The 16,633-nt window shown below is 39.2% G+C and overlaps 1 protein-coding gene across 1 annotated transcript in view; it reads right to left on the bottom strand.

Moving 5' to 3' along the window:
• Positions 1-16,633, bottom strand: part of LOC105492564 (UBX domain protein 4) — a 43,750-nt gene that overhangs the window by 15,028 nt on the left and 12,089 nt on the right. The window contains exons 3-8 of the mRNA XM_011759802.3: positions 16,199-16,227; positions 15,496-15,614; positions 13,788-13,962; positions 7,363-7,456; positions 1,122-1,176; positions 205-369 (exon numbers count right to left, since the gene is read on the bottom strand). Of these exons, the coding sequence (XP_011758104.1) occupies positions 205-369; positions 1,122-1,176; positions 7,363-7,456; positions 13,788-13,962; positions 15,496-15,614; positions 16,199-16,227 (637 nt within the window). The remainder of the gene's footprint in view (positions 1-204; positions 370-1,121; positions 1,177-7,362; positions 7,457-13,787; positions 13,963-15,495; positions 15,615-16,198; positions 16,228-16,633) is intronic.

The following is a 16,633-nucleotide window of genomic DNA, read 5'->3' as shown; positions in this document are numbered from 1 at the left end:
AATAAAAATCACTTTGAAAAAAATCAACTCAATGTTAATCTTAACTATTTTAATTCATTTACAATTTCTAATAAAAGGAAGCTCATCATTGGTAGTCTATGAGTCACTAAAAACTACTATTTCTGTGTGCACAGTCTAGTAGTAATCTAAAGCTACTGTGCACAGAAAAACAATTTCATGAATGTCTAGAAACTTAAGACTTACCAATGCAATCTGCTGTTTTATACGTTCTCGAGCTGCCCTATCTTCTGCCTTTTCTCTGTTTCTTTCCTCCAACATTCTTTTTGTTAATTCTTCTTCTTGTTTTCTTTTATAATCCAACATTTCTTTTCCAGTTTTTCTCCTCTCAATTTCCTTCTTAATCTCTCTCTGAATTAAAGAAAAAGTTTTATGATCCAAAAACAACTTGAAAATCTGCCCCAGATATTTTGAATGTAAGGAAAACTGCAGTTAAAAAAATAAAACTTCATAAAATGTAAGTCTAGACGAGTTTTTATTAATGGCATGGTTAATGCTCAAATGTCTATCAATCTACAAATCACTGCCAGTGGTCTGTTAAGATAATAATGTAGTCAGCGTAAGTTGAAGGTAAGCATAATTACAGGCCTTTAGTCATGAGGTTAAATATATTACCCTTCAGGGACAAGATGGTGGTCATGTATTTGGCTTGAATGAAATGGTAACCTTCCTATATTAGAACTCCAAAGAAATGCTACACAGTTAGGTACATGTGGTGAGAAAAATGAACCATGTACTAGAATGCTTAACAGGAGAGGAAAAATTCAGCAAAATGTCTACACATTTTTTCACAAAAATGAACTAAAACTTTGTTCTGCCTCAAGCCAAACAATTTTTGCTCCAGTTCCTTTATTCTTAGTATAAAAAAATCATTTCAGAGGGAAAAAGCATGGTCTAATTTATTCGTAGCAATTTACGGAAAGAACACAAAAAATGTATATCCTATGACTCTACTAGAGAAAACAGATAGGAATTATCTTCATAGTGCTGCAACACTGAACTAAAACTAGGAAGTCACCCTAGGCCTGCCACACTGAATAGAATAATCAATCATAACCTCAGTTAATGACAAGATAAAACAATGCTAACTGCATGAACTTTACCTGTTCTTCCTCTTTTCTTTTCTCTTCTCTCCTTTCTTCAAGTTTTTTTGTTAGTCTGTATTTAAAACAAAACAAAACAAAAAAACACCACATTAATTGAGACACATCATATTAATATAAAACATATTTAGGAGATGGATTTAGCTAAAACAATTGGAGAAATAAACAAACAAAAAGCAAGCAACAATTTATCTGCCTGGCTTCAGGCTCCTAAAGAAATCCTGGAGTCAACGAGAGCCCATCAGAAGCCTAGCTTCAGTCTAAATGCCTCACTTCCCACTTATGATTAGTTTGCCTTTTTCCTTCTGATTTACCTGATACTGACTTTAAAATCTACAAATACATTTTCAAGCAAATATATAAATCAGTGACTGATAAATGCTCTACTCCTTATATAAAAGTAAATAGCACTATAGTAAAAACAAAACAAAAAAACTGTAAAAATAAAAACAAAAACTTAAGGCCAGCAAATTATTAATACTAAATTACTAACACCAACTTGATTCTCAACTGTAAGAAGTTCATCAATTAAAAATGAATGGAGGCCGGGCACAGTGGCTCATGCCTGTAATCCCAACACTTTGGGAGGCCGAGGTGGTTGGATCTCTTGAGCTAAAGACCAGCCTGAGCAACATGGCAAAACCCTGTCTATCGGGGCTGAGGTGAGAGAATTGCTTGAGCTGGGAGGTCGAGGCTGCAGTGAGCCACTTTCTCGCTACCGCATTCCAGCCTGGGTGACAAAGGGAGATCCCTGTCTGAAACAGACAAACAAACAAATGGAGGCTGGGTGTGGTGGCTCACATCTGTAATCACAGCACTGCAGGAGGCTGAGGCAGGAGGACGGCCTAAGCCCTGGAGTTTGAAACCAGTCTGGGCAACAACTTGAGACCCCATCTTTACAAAAAATAAAAAATTAGGCCGGGCACGGTGGCTCAAACCTGGCTCAAACCGCCAGGAGGCGGAGGTTGCAGTGAGCCGAGATGATGCCACTGTACTCCAGCCTGGGCGAGAGAGTGAGACTCCGCCTCAGGAAAAAAAAAAATAAATAAATAATACAAAATTACCTGAGTATGGTAGCATGCAACATAATGAAATCCCATCTCAAAAACTAATAAAATAGGCCACGCACGGTGGCTCATGCCTGTAATCCCCGCACTTTGGGAGGCCGAGTTGGGCAGATTACGAGGTCAGGAGTTTGAGACTAGCCTGATCAACACGGTGAAACCCTGTCTCCACTAAAAATACAAAAAATAGCCGGGCGTGGTGGTGTGCGCCTGTAATCCCAGCTTCTCAGGAGGCTGAGCCAGGAGAATCACTTGAACCCGGTAGGCAGAGGCTGCAGTGAGCTGAGATGGTGCCACTGCACTCCAGCCTGGGCAACAGAGCGAGACTCTATCTCAAAAAAATAAAAAAATTAAAAAATAATATAATGATTCTGAAATTAGACAGTGGTAATGGATGCACAACCTTGTGAATATACTAAAACTCACTGAATTGTACACTTTCAATTTCATGGTAGTGAATTATATTTCATTTTTTTAAATGAAAAATGGTATTTTCTCTAAAAGTGTTTGGTATATACATTTATTAGAACTCAGCTGAACAATGTGTGCCAGCAATCAAAGGAGTGAGTACTCAAGGAATGTTGGAGACATGTCAAAAAGCCAGAAGACCCAATATGAAGGGGATTCCAACAAGTCAAATTTGGGGCAATTTGTGCACCAAAAAGAATAGAGAAATGGATAGTAACACATGAGAGAAAAAAAAGCATCTGTGACATGTCTTAACTGCTAAGGGAAACTGTAAATTGGCTTAACCACTTTGGAAAGCTGTTTGATCAGTATCTGTAACCCAGAAATTCCTGCTTTTCATATATATATATGCCCCGAAGAAATGTGTACACACGTTCACCAAGACATATACAAGAATGTTCCTCATAGCAGTTCCATTCAAATAGCCCCAAACAGAAAACAATCCTAATACCCACCAACAGTAGAATGGATTAATAAATCATAGTAGAGTCAAATAGAATACTATAAAGTAGTGAGAGTGCACCAATTACCGCAACATGCAACATGGATAAGCCTCAAAATACAAAGCTAAACAAAGGAGATCAAACACAAAAATACATGTTGGATGATTCCATCACAAAGTTCACAAACAGACTAACCTACAGTGTTAGATTCAGGATAGTGATCATCTTACAGAGGGAATCCATAATTGGAAAGGGGCATAAGGAAAGCTGGTTAGGTACTGTTAATTTTCTTTCTTTCTTTTTTTTTTTTTTGAGACAAGGTCTCACTTTGTTGCCCAGAAGTGAAGTGGCATGATCTCGGCTCACTGCAACTTCTGCCTCCCGGGTTCAAGTGATTCTCCTACCTCAGACTTCTCAGTAGCTTGGGACTACAGATGCACACCACCACGCCCGGCTAATTTTTGTATTTTTAGTGGAGACAAGGTTGTACCATGTTGGCAAGGCTGGTCTCGAACTCCTGATCTCAAGTGACCTGCCCACCTCAGCCTCCCAAAGTGCTGGGATTACAGGCGTGGGCCACTGCGCCAGACGAGCACTGGTAATTTTCTATTCCTTCATCTGGGTGCTGGTGTCCAATAAGTAGTTTACTGGAAAAAGGCAGCGGGGGTGAGCAGATGGAAAGTAGAGGGGACAGATGAAAGCATTTCTCTACAGAAGAATGCTAGCTGATAATGTAGAAAAAATAGAATGAGAAAAATACCACAATTTTTAAACATCAATGAAATAGGTGATTACAGCAAAAATCAATGAATGCCGAAACTAGTGGGTGAAAGTTTTTAAGCAGTAGGATAGTTACCGTTTCAAAGAATCACCCCATAGACAACTTATATATTAGAAAATGAAAAGGGTACCGAACAGATACTATCCTAACCACATAAACTTTACATTTCCAATAACGCATACATCTGGTATTACTTGTCTCCTGATATGAGTAATGGAAAGGACAAAACATTATCTTGGTAATGTTCTTATCAGAGTTTAATCTGAATCTAATGATAGAACAGGGACCAGATCAAAGGACATTGTAGAAACAACTAACCTAGACTCTTCAAAATGTCTAAATCATCAAAAATGCAAACAAGAATAGAAATGCGTTGGATTTAGAGCCTAAACTAAATGCAATGAACAATCCTTGACTGGATCTTGAATCAAGGAAAAAAAAGTTAAAAAGGCCATTATTGGAGCAACTGGGAAATCTGAATTTGAACAACAAATTAGATAATCTTACTGTATCAATTTAGAATTTCTCGAGTATGATAATGGTATTGTGTTTATATCTGAAAATATACACCATCTGAAAATGGTGTATAAATGTATTTACAGACCATTTGTAGAATTTTCTTCTGAGAAATACAAATGGAAGTTTGTTTTAATCTGGGTGAAAAGCTACACTGCATCTAATTTAGTAACAAACTGTTCCATCACTTCTACATTTGGGCATTGACTTTTTTTTTTTTGGAGATGGATTTTCTCTCTTGTTGCCCAGGCTGGAGTGCAATGACATAATCTTAGCTCACTGCAATCTCTACCTCCTGGATTCAAGCAATTTTCCTGCCTCAGCCTCCTGAGTAGCTGAGATTACAGGCACCCACCACTATGTCAGGTAATTTTTGTATTTTTAGTAGAGACAGGGTTTCACCATGTTGCTCGGGCTGGTCTCAAACTCCTGACCTCAGTTGATCCACCCACCTCGGCCTCCCAAAGTGCTGGGATTACAGGCGTGAGCCACTGTGCCTGGCTGGCATCTACTTATTAATGGTCACTATGCCTGCCTGGGTGCCAGAAGGGGGCAGGACATGGGTCTGTGAGCACAGATCCCCAGGTCCTGGCCTAGGCTGGAGTCCTTGCTCAAAGCCCACAGACCCTCAGCCAATGTCTTCCTAGGAGATGCATGCTGAGGTATCTAGGCATGAAGTGAAATTATGTCTGCAACTTTCAAATGAATCAGAAGAAAAAAAAAAAAGAAAAAAATTGAAAGGTGGTCATTACACTATTTCTTCAACATTGAGGTTTGAAACTTATCCAAATAAAAAGACTGGAATTCATGGTACTACGTATTATCTTTGCCAGATAATTCTGCCCATTTTAAACATAATGACATGGCTGGGCATGGTGGCTCATGCCCGTAATTCCAGCACTTTGGGAGGCCGAGGCGGGAGGATCACCTGAGGTCAGGAGTTCGAGACCAGCTTGGTCAACATGGTGAAACCCCGTCTCTACTAAAAATACAAAAATTAGCCAGGCGTGGTGGTGGGCAACTGTAATCTCAGCTACTTGGGAGGCTGAGGCAGGCGAATCGCTTGAATCCAGGAGGTGGAGGTTGTAGTGAGCCGAGATTGTGCCACTGCACTCCAGCTTGGGGGAAAGAGCAAAACTCCGTCTCGGGCAGGGGGGGAAACTATAATGAAATTTAAAAAAAATGCATTTTAACTAAAGATTCGTTAAAAGATTCCTATTTCACATCTGTTAGCTTTAATAAAACATTGCATATCCTGGCCGGACATGGTGGCTCAAGCCTGTAATTTCAGCACTTTGAGAGGCCAAGGCCAGAGGATCACCCGAGGCCAGGAGTTCGAGACCAGCCTGGCCAACATGGCAAAACCGTCTCTACTAAAAATACAAAAATTAGCCAGTCACAGTGGCGCACACCTGTAATCCCAGATACTCAGGAAGCTGAGGTATGAGGATTACTTGAACTGGGAGGAGGAGGTTGCAGTGAGCCGAGATCACACCACTGCACTCCAGCCTGGAAACAGAGCCAGACTTCATCTCAAAAACAAACAAACAAAAAACCATAACAGGCCAGGTGCGGTGGCTCATGCCTGTAATCCCAGCACTTTGGGAGGCCAAGGCAAGCAGATCATCTGAAGTCAGGAGTTCAAGATCAGCCTGGCCAACATGGTGAAACCCTGTCACTACTAAATATACAAAAAAAATTAGCCGGGTGTGGTGGTGCACGTCTGTAATAAAAGACTATGATTTGACAATTATTGTATCATTAAAAATACTAGAAACTACAAAGAGCCAGAAATGTGTATTTGATTATTAGACCAACTAATGAAAAATGCCATTTAGTAGACATCCACTTATGCAGAACTCAAGCTCAGTACATAGTCATAAAATGAGCTGAAGTTCTTGCCCATCGGGAGCTTTTTATCCTTATGGCATAAAGAGATAAAAGCAGAAGTGACAGATGGAAACACCCATGTACCAAAATACCATTAAAAAGGGGATTCTAGCTGCATCCATGTCCCTACAAAGGATGCAAACTCATCCTTTTTGATGGCTGCATCATTCTTAGCGAACTATCACAAGAACAGAAAACCAAACACTGCATGTTCTCACTCATAGGTGGGAACTGAACAATAAGATCACTTGGACTCAGGAAGGGGAACATCACACACAGGGGCCTGTCATGGGGAGGGGGGAGGGGGGAGGGATTGCATTGGGAGTTATACCTGATGTAAATGATGAGTTGATGGGTGCAGCACACCGACATGGCACAAGTATACATATGTAACAAACCTGCACGTTATGCACATGTACCCTACAACTTAAAGTATAATAATAATAAATAAATTAAAAAAAAAAAAAGAAAAAAAAAGAAAAAAAAAGAAAAATAAAAATAAAAAATAAAAAGGGGATTCTTAGAATGATCAGACCAAAAGCTGACTGGTGACTTCAGACATATAGAAAAGTTTTAGGGCCGGGCGCGGTGGCTCAAGCCTGTAATCCCAGCACTTTGGGAGGCCGAGATGGGCGGATCACGAGGTCAGGAGATCGAGACCATCCTGGCTAACACGGTGAAACCCCGTCTCTATTAAGAAATACAAAAAACTAGCCGGGCGAGGCGGCAGGCGCCTGTAGTCCCAGCTACTCGGGAGGCTGAGGCTGGAGAATGGCGTGAACCCGGGAGGCGGAGCTTGCAGTGAGCTGAGATCCGGCCACTGCACTCCAGCCTGGGTGACAGAGCGAGACTCCGTCTCAAAAAACAAAACAAAACAAAACAAAAAAAAACAAAAAAAAACCAAAAAAAAAAAGAAGAAAAGTTTTAGAGTGTAATGTTTAAAAATACAAATTAGGTGATCAAAAATTTCAGCTCAGAATTCTAAAACTTCATAACTTTAGTTTTAATTCAAATTAATGAAACAACTGAAAACCACTGTCTTCTTAAACAAAATGCTATTTGCAAAAAGAAGAGCAAACCTTTCCACTCTGATGTTGAGGTCCTCTGCAGGTCTCTGATCTGAGCATCCACTAGGCTCCTGAGAGGAAGTGGCATGGCCTGCACTTTCTCCTCCTTAATTATTAAATAAAAAGAAATAAGAATACTGCATTTAATGCAACTTTTTAAAGGAATAAATCTAGGTTATAGCATCTGTTAATAATTTTGTATCTTAAACATTATATATTTTCCCTAAAAATGGAGGAGTTAAATATGCTATTACTAATTCTAAAGTTTAGACGTGGATAAAATTGTTCACAAATAGAAATAAGGCAGTTACCGAGTTAAGATCACCAAGGTAAAGGTCAGATGTAAAACATGAAGAAATACCAATCCGGCAGGAGGCATGCCTGGCTATGGGTAGGCTTCACTCTAGAGCAATGCTGTCCAGTATCTATACTGTCTAATACAGCAGCCACTAGACACGCGGCTGTTGAACATCTAAAATGAGGTTACTGAAAGTGAGGGACAAATTTTAATTGTAACTAATTTTAATTAAAATGTGGCTGTGGCTATTGAGCAGTGAGCAATAGAGGCCAGGTTTGATCCTGGGTATGGCTCTGGACTTACACTGGTCCAAGGAATCTGCTTCTGCTGACCAGAGTGGTTCCTTAGAGAGCCTCTTTATGCTAGTTTTCTTTGAAGGATTTCCTGAAAGATAGACTTTTGTCCTGGCCTGCTCTAGAAGACTTCTATCATTCCCTTCCTTACAACTTGCCACCAACCTGATTCCTCTTTACAGTCTTTGGCGAACAAGGACTCTGGAGCCACAAAGTCATTTCAGTAAGTTTCTTAATCCCTCTGTACCTCATCAGTAAAATGGGGACAGTAATCTCACATGGTTGCTATAAGAAATATGTGTTAATACAAGTAAAATGCTTAGAACTTAACTGAGACTGGCACATGGTAAGCATTTTCGTTACTACAGTAGTAGTAAAAATAATTAGTAGGACTAAGTAGAGACGAGGGTGCATATCTCTTCCCCCTCCCCATTCAGGGGCATAACCTAGGTAGCTTGAAATCAACAAAGTGAGAGTATTTACACCTTGGAAATTAGCAAATACTACAAATGTGGACCTTTGCTTCCACAGAGACTTCTGACAAACGTTTACCAGTGTATCACTGAATGCAACTCTTGGATAAGAAGCGGTAACCACTAGCAGCCAGTAGAGGCTCAACAGGAAATTAACCACCTTTCTTTAGCAAATAAAATGAATGCTGAGGACATGTCTTATTATCAGTAAAAATTTAACATCTTATGAAGGTAACTTGTGGACAAGATGGGGGAAAAGTGTTGAACAAGAGTACAGTTAGGTGAATCTACGACTCATACTCAATGAGAAATGGATAGATGTCATATAGAGGAAGATTTCCAATTGTATGTCACAGAGTTCCCTGCCTTTGGTATTTTTATAAGTGACTTGAAGATGTAAAATATAAATTTGTAACTTTTTTTTTCTGTGACAGGGTCTAGCTCTGTTGCCTAGGCTGGGGAGCAGTGGCATCATCTTGGCTCACTGCAACCTCCGCCTCCTGGGATCAAGTCATCCTCCTACTTCAGCCTCCCTAGTAGCTGGGGCTACAAGTGCATGCTAACATGCCTGGCTAATTTTTGTATTTTGTGCAGAGACTGGGTTTTGTCACCCTGCCCAGGCTGGTCTTGAACTCCTGAGCTCAAGTCATCTTGGCCTCCCAAAGTACTGGGATCACAGGCATGAGTCACTGTACCTGGCCCATGTGTAACTTCATGGGTGACCCAAAATTGTGTGAAATAGCTTATTAACACTCATATTTAACTGCTAATTCCTAAATGAAAAATTCTAGGTCGGGTATGGTGGCTCACGCCTGTAGTCTCAGCACTTCGGGAGGCCGAGGTGGGTGGATCATTTGAGGTCAGGAGTTTGAGACCAGCCTGGCCCAACATGATGAAACCTTGTCACCACTAAAAATACAAAAATTAGCTGGGCATGGTTGTGGATGCTTGTAATCCTAGCTACTTAGGGGGCTGAGACAGAAGAATCACTTGAATTTGGGAGGCAGAGGCTGCAGTGAGCCAAGATCGCACCACTGCACTGTAGCCTGGGTGACAGAGCGAGACTCTGTCTCAAAAGAAAAAAAAAAAAATTCTGGATTGAAAAAAACCCTCAATAAGCTAAAACAACTGAAAAAAATAATAAAAATGTATTAAGAGAAGTTCTGCCTTTAGGCTTAAAAAGCCAACTGGAATAACAGGCATAATGTATCTCCTGAGAGAAATATGTATCATCATCTATAAAGTGGTCTTGTCAAAAACAATAATGAAGCTGACCCGATCAAATCTGTAGCTTTACAAATTTAGAGGAATAAAGGGGACAGAGGAACATCTTACACAATTCCATGGGGATACAGTAAAATCCAGAATGTGGAAAGCTATAGGAAAAACTACCAGGGAGAGCAGAAATCTACATATTAAATTTAAAAACACATCAACCAATAGCAATATATCGAACTGAAAAAAAAGTGTAATATAAATATTGCCTAGATAATTGATGACAAAAAGGATTACTATTAAACTTTCTGGCTTTGATAATAGTATTGTGGTTATTTTTTAAAATTTCTTATCTTTTAGATACTGATATTTTAAAAGATGAAAGCATATAAATGCCTGAGATTTGCTTCAAAATAACCTGGGAGAGATGGTCATACGGGGAGACAGATAACAAAAAACGACCAAGTAACAGGAATCACTCACGCAGGATGAGTACCTCGAGTTCGTTATTCTGTTCTCTCTCTAGAAATGCTTGCAAATTTACATAATTAAAATTTATTTTGGCCAGGCGCGGTGGCTCACGCCTGCAACCCCAGCACTTTGGGAGCTGAGGCGAGTGAGCGTATCACCTGAGGTCAGGAGTTCGAGACCAGCCTGGCCAACACGGTGAAAACCCGTGTCTATTAAAAATACAAAAATTAGCCGGGCATGGTGGTGCATGCCTGTAATCCCAGCTACTCAGGAGGCTGAGACAGGAGAATCACTTGAACCTGGGAGGTGGAGGTTGCAGAGAGCCGAGATCACACCACTGCACTGCAGCCTGGGCAACACAGTGAGACTCTGTCTCAAAAAAAAAAAAAAAAAAAAAAAATTATTTTAAAAGGCAACTATATATAATCTTAAAAGATTTATATTCCTTCCTTATATTTTAGAGATACATACTGAAATATTTTACTTGAGATTTGTTCTAAATAAGTGGAAGAAGAAGAGGAATGGAGGGCACAGATGAGAATATTGGCCATGAAGCTAGGCAATGGATTAATGAGGTTTTCTTATACTATTTTTTTTTCTATTTCTGTATATGTTTGAAATTTTCCATAATAAAAAGTTTTTTTTTTTTTTTTTTAAAAGTTACAGGCCTGGATGCAATGGCTCATGCCTATAATCCCAGCACTTTCAGAGGGCAAGGCAGGAGGATTACTGGAGGACAGGAGTTTGAGACAGCCTAAGTAACACAGTGAGACCCCATCTCTGCAAAGAATATAATTTAAAAATTAGGCTGGCCATGGTGGCTCATACCTATAATCCCAGCACTTTGGGAAGCCAAGGCAAGTCAGATGACCTGAGGTCGGGAGTTTGAGACCAGCCTGATCAACATGGAGAAACCCGTCCCTACTAAAAATACAAAATTAGCCGGGTGTGGTGGCGCATGCCTGTAATCCCAGCTACTCAGTAGGCTGAGGCAGGAGAATTGCTTGAACCCGGGAAGTGGACGTTGTGGTGAGCCAAGATCGCGCCATTGCACCCCAGCCTGTGCAACAAGAGCAAAATTCCGTCTCAAAAAAAAAGAAAAAAATTTAGCCAGGTGTGGTGGTGCACACCTGGAGTCCTAGCTACTCAGGCAGCTGAAGCAGGAGGATCACGTGAGCCCAAGAGTTGGAGATTATAGTGAGCTGTGTTTGTGCCACCACACTCCAGCCTGGGAGACAGAGCCAGACACCGTCTCAAAAAAAAAAAAAAAAAATTTTTTTTTTTAGACACAGGGTCTGGCTCTGTCACCCAGGATGGACTGCAGTGACATGATCACAGCTCACTGCAGTACCAACCTCCCCAGCTTAAGCAACCCTCCCATCTCTCAGCCTCCTAAATAGCTGAAATTACAGGCATGTACCACCACACCTGGCTAATTTTGTATTTTTGTAGAGACAAGAGTTTTGCCATGTTGTCCACGCTGGTCTCGAACTCCTGGGCTCAAGCAATCTGCCCACCTTGGCCTGTCAAAGCACTGGGATTATAGGTGTGAACAACCACAACTGACCAAAAAAAAAAAAAAAAATTTTTTTTAAGCTACAAAAAACTGAGATTAGAGCTGCTACCCACCTCAGATAAGCCAGAGCTTGCAGTTTTAGTCTAGCCAAGTTAACTGTCTACTAAAACAAAAACAACACTCTTTGCAGGAATACAATGAAATCCAGAGTGTCTACGACAACGTACAAGATAGAATCCAGCATTTTTTGACATATAAACAAAAAGGAAAATGTGACCCATTCTAAAGGGTAAAGGTGATCAACACAAACCAATCCTCAGATGAGCTAGCTATTGAAACTGTCAGACAAGGACTTTAAAGCAGCCATTATAACTCCAATGAGGAAAAGGGAAATACACTTGAAATGAATTAAAAGAATAAAACATAGATTAAGACTACTCATTCTGCACAACTGTTGTAACTTATGAGTCAAACTATTTCAAAATAAAAAGTTATAATAAGATAGAAATAGAAATCCTAGAACTAAAAAAATGTATAACAGAATTTTATCTAAAATAAAAAATTCACTGGATGGGCTTAACATCAGAATGGAGATGATAAAGAGTCAGTGAACTTGTAGATCAACAGAATTATCCAATCCAAAGAAGAAGAAAAAATAAGAGTGAAAAAAATAAACCTGTGGGGCAATATCATGAAGCCTAATATACATGTAATTCATTCCAGCAAGATATATGGACCAAACTTCCCAAACCTGGTGAAAGTCACACATTTACAGATGCAAGAAACTAGGCAAACCAAAAACAGGATAAATACAAAGAAAAATACACTTAGGCATATCACAGTCAAATTGCTAAAAACCAAAGAAAGAAAGAAATCCTGAAAGCAGCCAGAGAAAACCAACATACTCCTTACAGGGAGGAACAATCAGAATTTGTGGAGACTTCTCATAGAACACTATGAAGACCAGAACACGGTGGACAATACCTGTAACTGTAAACACAAAATTTTTATATCCAGCAAAAATATCCTTCCAGAATGAAGATGAAACACAGTCATTTCACATAAAGAAAACTCCAGAGCTGTACAATAAGTAATGCTAAAGGAAAATTTTCAGGCTGAAGGAATATTATACCAGAGGGAAACACGAATCTATCTTGAAAACGGAATGAAGAATTTTGGAAATGATATATATCCAGGTAAATATAATTAAAGTAATTATTCTGTTGTAGACCTAAATGAACATCCATAATAGAGTCCCTCAGGTCTGTACACATCCAGAAGCTGAATGATCCATGGATGTAAAACTTCAAAATGAGACAAACAGCTGTACTTCAAATACTCAAAACCTGTCATGTGTAACTCCACAAGGCAGCATTAATGTTAACAGGAAGTTATGGGGCATCAAATTTCAGCTCAATATAAGGAAGACTCTAAAAACTAGAGCTGTTCAACAACAGAACAGGCATCCTGCAAGGTAATGAGCTTCCCATCATTGAACGCATTCAAATAAAAGCCTGATGATTATTTGTGTGGGATGCTGGAGTAGAATCATCTTTTAGGACACTAATATTCTAACATCTTGATTTATCTACCCCTGGGTAGCCTAATACAAAGCTACATTACACCAAACAACTCCAACCACAATCCCAAAAATTCAGTATAAAATTTCTCTTTTGCCTTTTCTATCAATGAGTTTACAGTCACACCTCTTACTTCTACAAGCTCTATTTCATAATTATCTTTTACCTCTAATTTAAAAATATACATATAATACTATTTTCTTAAATTTATATAGCTTTTTACATGCTATAAAAACAATTCCAAATATAATACATTAGTTCATTTGAACCTTTCAGAATTCTCTAGGCTAGTGAGAGATTTATAAAACTGCTCAGTGTCATGACATTCCTTGAAGCATATAGCGCAATAGCAAAAATTATAAATCAATTCCTCTGGATTGTTGACTATTTGGGAGTCAAGTTGACATTCACTGACTTTATCGTCTTCTGCCACTAAATGACACGCATATTTAATACAATCCTTAAATTTTAAGCTAAATAAATGTGAAGAAAAATACATACAATATATTTATTTTTAAAATATTAATATTTAAATATTAAAATGCAGTGAAGGAGCTTCTATTGTACTCAAAAAGGTACATTAAAAGTTACCTGTTGCAGTATCTGACTTTGTATCAGAAGTGGGTGGTATCTCACAAAGCTCTGCATTTCTGGACTCAGAGTCTTCACAAGTGTTGTCAGGTTCAAATGAGGCAGATGGAGTAGACACTGAACTTTCTGACTGACTGCCATTTGCTACTAATGCTTCACTTTTTAGCGAATGCATCTAGGGAGAAAATAAATAAATTGGATTTTAATTAATAGATAAGAATCTAAACTTGCCATGGCAGTAGAGACCAAAATACAGGTTAATTTATACTCTATAAAAAGAGAAACATGAAATGCTCATAAACAGATGAGTCCAAAATGTATAATCCTAAGCATGATATAATCACATTATGGAATTTACCTGCAAGCTGGCAAGACCATAAAAAGATTTGTTAAACACACCATTGATTTTCCCTCAAATTAGAATTCAAAGAAAAAAGTTACAAACCTATTAGCCATTTGTCCAAAGTAGATAGAAATGATTAATTACTGAGTATAAAGTTCTTAAAATATATTAAGCAATATACAGTTAGAGCCTTAATATGACAGCAACTTTCTCTTTCAACAAAGTTATGGTGATGTTCATTATGTGTTGAGATTGGGATAAAAGATGGCTGGGCATGGTGGCTCATGCCTGTAATTCCAGCACTTTGGGAGGTCAAGGTGGGCAGATCACTTGAGGTCAGGAGTTCGAGACCAGCCTGGACAAGATGGCAAAACCCCGTCTCTACTAAAAATACAAAAATTGAGCTGGGCATGGTGGCACATGCCTGTAATCACAGCCACTGGGGAGGCTGAGGCAGAAAAATCGCTCGAACCTGGGAGGTAAAGGTTGCAGTGAGCTGAGATCAGTCCACTGCACTCCAGCCTGGGCAACAGAGTGAGACTCCATCTCAAAAAAAAAAAAAAAAAAAGGTAGCCTGTAATCCCAGCACTTTGGGAGGCTGAGGCGGGCGGATCACAAGGTCAGGAGATCGAGACCATCCTGGCTAACATGGTGAAACCCTGTCTCAACTAAAAATGCAAAAAATTAGCCGGGCGTGGCGGCGGGCGCCTGTAGTCCCAGCTACTTGGGAGGCTGAGGCAGGAGAATGGCGTTAACCCGGGAGGCGGAGCTTGCAGTGAGCCGAGATCACGCCACTGCACTCCAGCCTGGGTGACCAAGCGAGACTCCGTCTCAAAAAAAAAAAAAAAAAAAAAAAAAGGTAAAGAAGTCAGTCAAGTATTAAGTACTGGCTACTGGCACCTATAATTTTATGCTATTTACAAAACAGGTGACGAAGACGGTACTTACTACCTTTTAAAATTTTTGGCACGGCAGTTTCCTGAATATACAGAGGGGCTCCAAAAATATTCCAATGTCAGGAAGGGTGCGATGGCTCACGCCTGTAGTCTCAGCACTTTGGAAGGTCAAGGTGGGCAGATCACCTGAAGTCAGGAGTTTGAGACCAGCCTGGCCAACAAGGTGAAACCCCGTCTCTACTAACAATACAAAAATTAGCCCAGCATGGTGCCTGTAATCTCAGCTACTTGGGAGGCTGGGGCAGGAGAATCACTTGAACCTGGGAGGTGGAGGCTGCAGTTGAGCCGAGATCACACCACTGCACTCCAGCCTGGGTGACAGAATAAGACTTCATTTCAAAAAAAAAAAAAAAAAAAATCCAATTCCTGACCTACCATTTACAGAAATAACAGTTCTGTTCCTTCTTACCTGTCGGACTTTGTGAATTCTTGTAACAAGTTCATCTGCAGAAACACTTCCTGCTATTACTTCCAAGGGAATTCCACTGTCTCCAATAAAGAAACTGGATGGAACACACACTACGGGATCTGTACAGTTTAATTAAGTCTAACAATTCATGTGAAACAAAAGGATAGTTTTATGAAATATTATTGGTAACAAAGGAAAACAAATCTTTGTGATTTTCACAACATAATCTAACATATTTATTAAATAATTTCAAGTACTGCATCATTATAACTGTAGTATTAATACATGTGACACATTAATTTATGAGGTATATTCAAGTGAAGAATCTACTACATTCTCCTCTATCACAACTTCCTTGCCCATCCATCTTGCTGCCAGCTGACTCTTGCAAACTACTTGTAACATTCCAACCCAACTGCTCTATATATTTTTTTCAGATATTCACATTTTTAAAACTCCCTAGCCTATCTTTAGCTACAATGTATTATCTCAATGTATGGGGTGCACTACACTGTTGAGTTACTTTTATATATCTCTGAAATTTTCTATAATATTTTTCTACAATGAGGACACTTAGTAATAAAGTTTCCATAAAGAAGAATGTATGATTTCCTAAATAAAATGAATAATTTCTAAATTTCATAAATACCAAAAGGAAGATAAATAAATGTATATATATAAGCAATTCTTTACGAAAGGATACAGATTTGTGAAAACTGTAGGCAGGCTTCACTGTAAAACAAAATCAAACAGAAAATTACTAGATGAATGCAAGTATTTTCTAAATACTGAGTTGTTTTAATAAAATTTACTGTACCAATCCCAAGTATTTTCCTGAAACTACCAGTGTCTTTCACAGCAATCAGGTAGAAGGAGAAAAATATAATTCTTATTTCATTAAGACTTTCTGGTTTGTTTTATAATTTTCAGATGAAAGAATTATTTGTGGCTGGGCATGGTGGCTCACGCTTGTAATAACAGCACTTTGGGAGGCCGAGGCAGGCGGATCACTTGAGATCAAGAGTTCGAGACTAGCCTGGCCAACATGGTGAAACACCATCTCTACTAAAAATACAACAATTAGCTGGGCGCAGTGGCAAGTGCCTATAATCCCAACTACTTGGGAGGCTGAGGCGGG

This window comes from Macaca nemestrina, chromosome 11 (assembly GCF_043159975.1).
Source record: "Macaca nemestrina isolate mMacNem1 chromosome 11, mMacNem.hap1, whole genome shotgun sequence".
Classification (NCBI taxonomy): Eukaryota; Metazoa; Chordata; class Mammalia; order Primates; family Cercopithecidae; genus Macaca; species Macaca nemestrina.
This window is presented reverse-complemented; position numbering and strand designations above follow the sequence as displayed.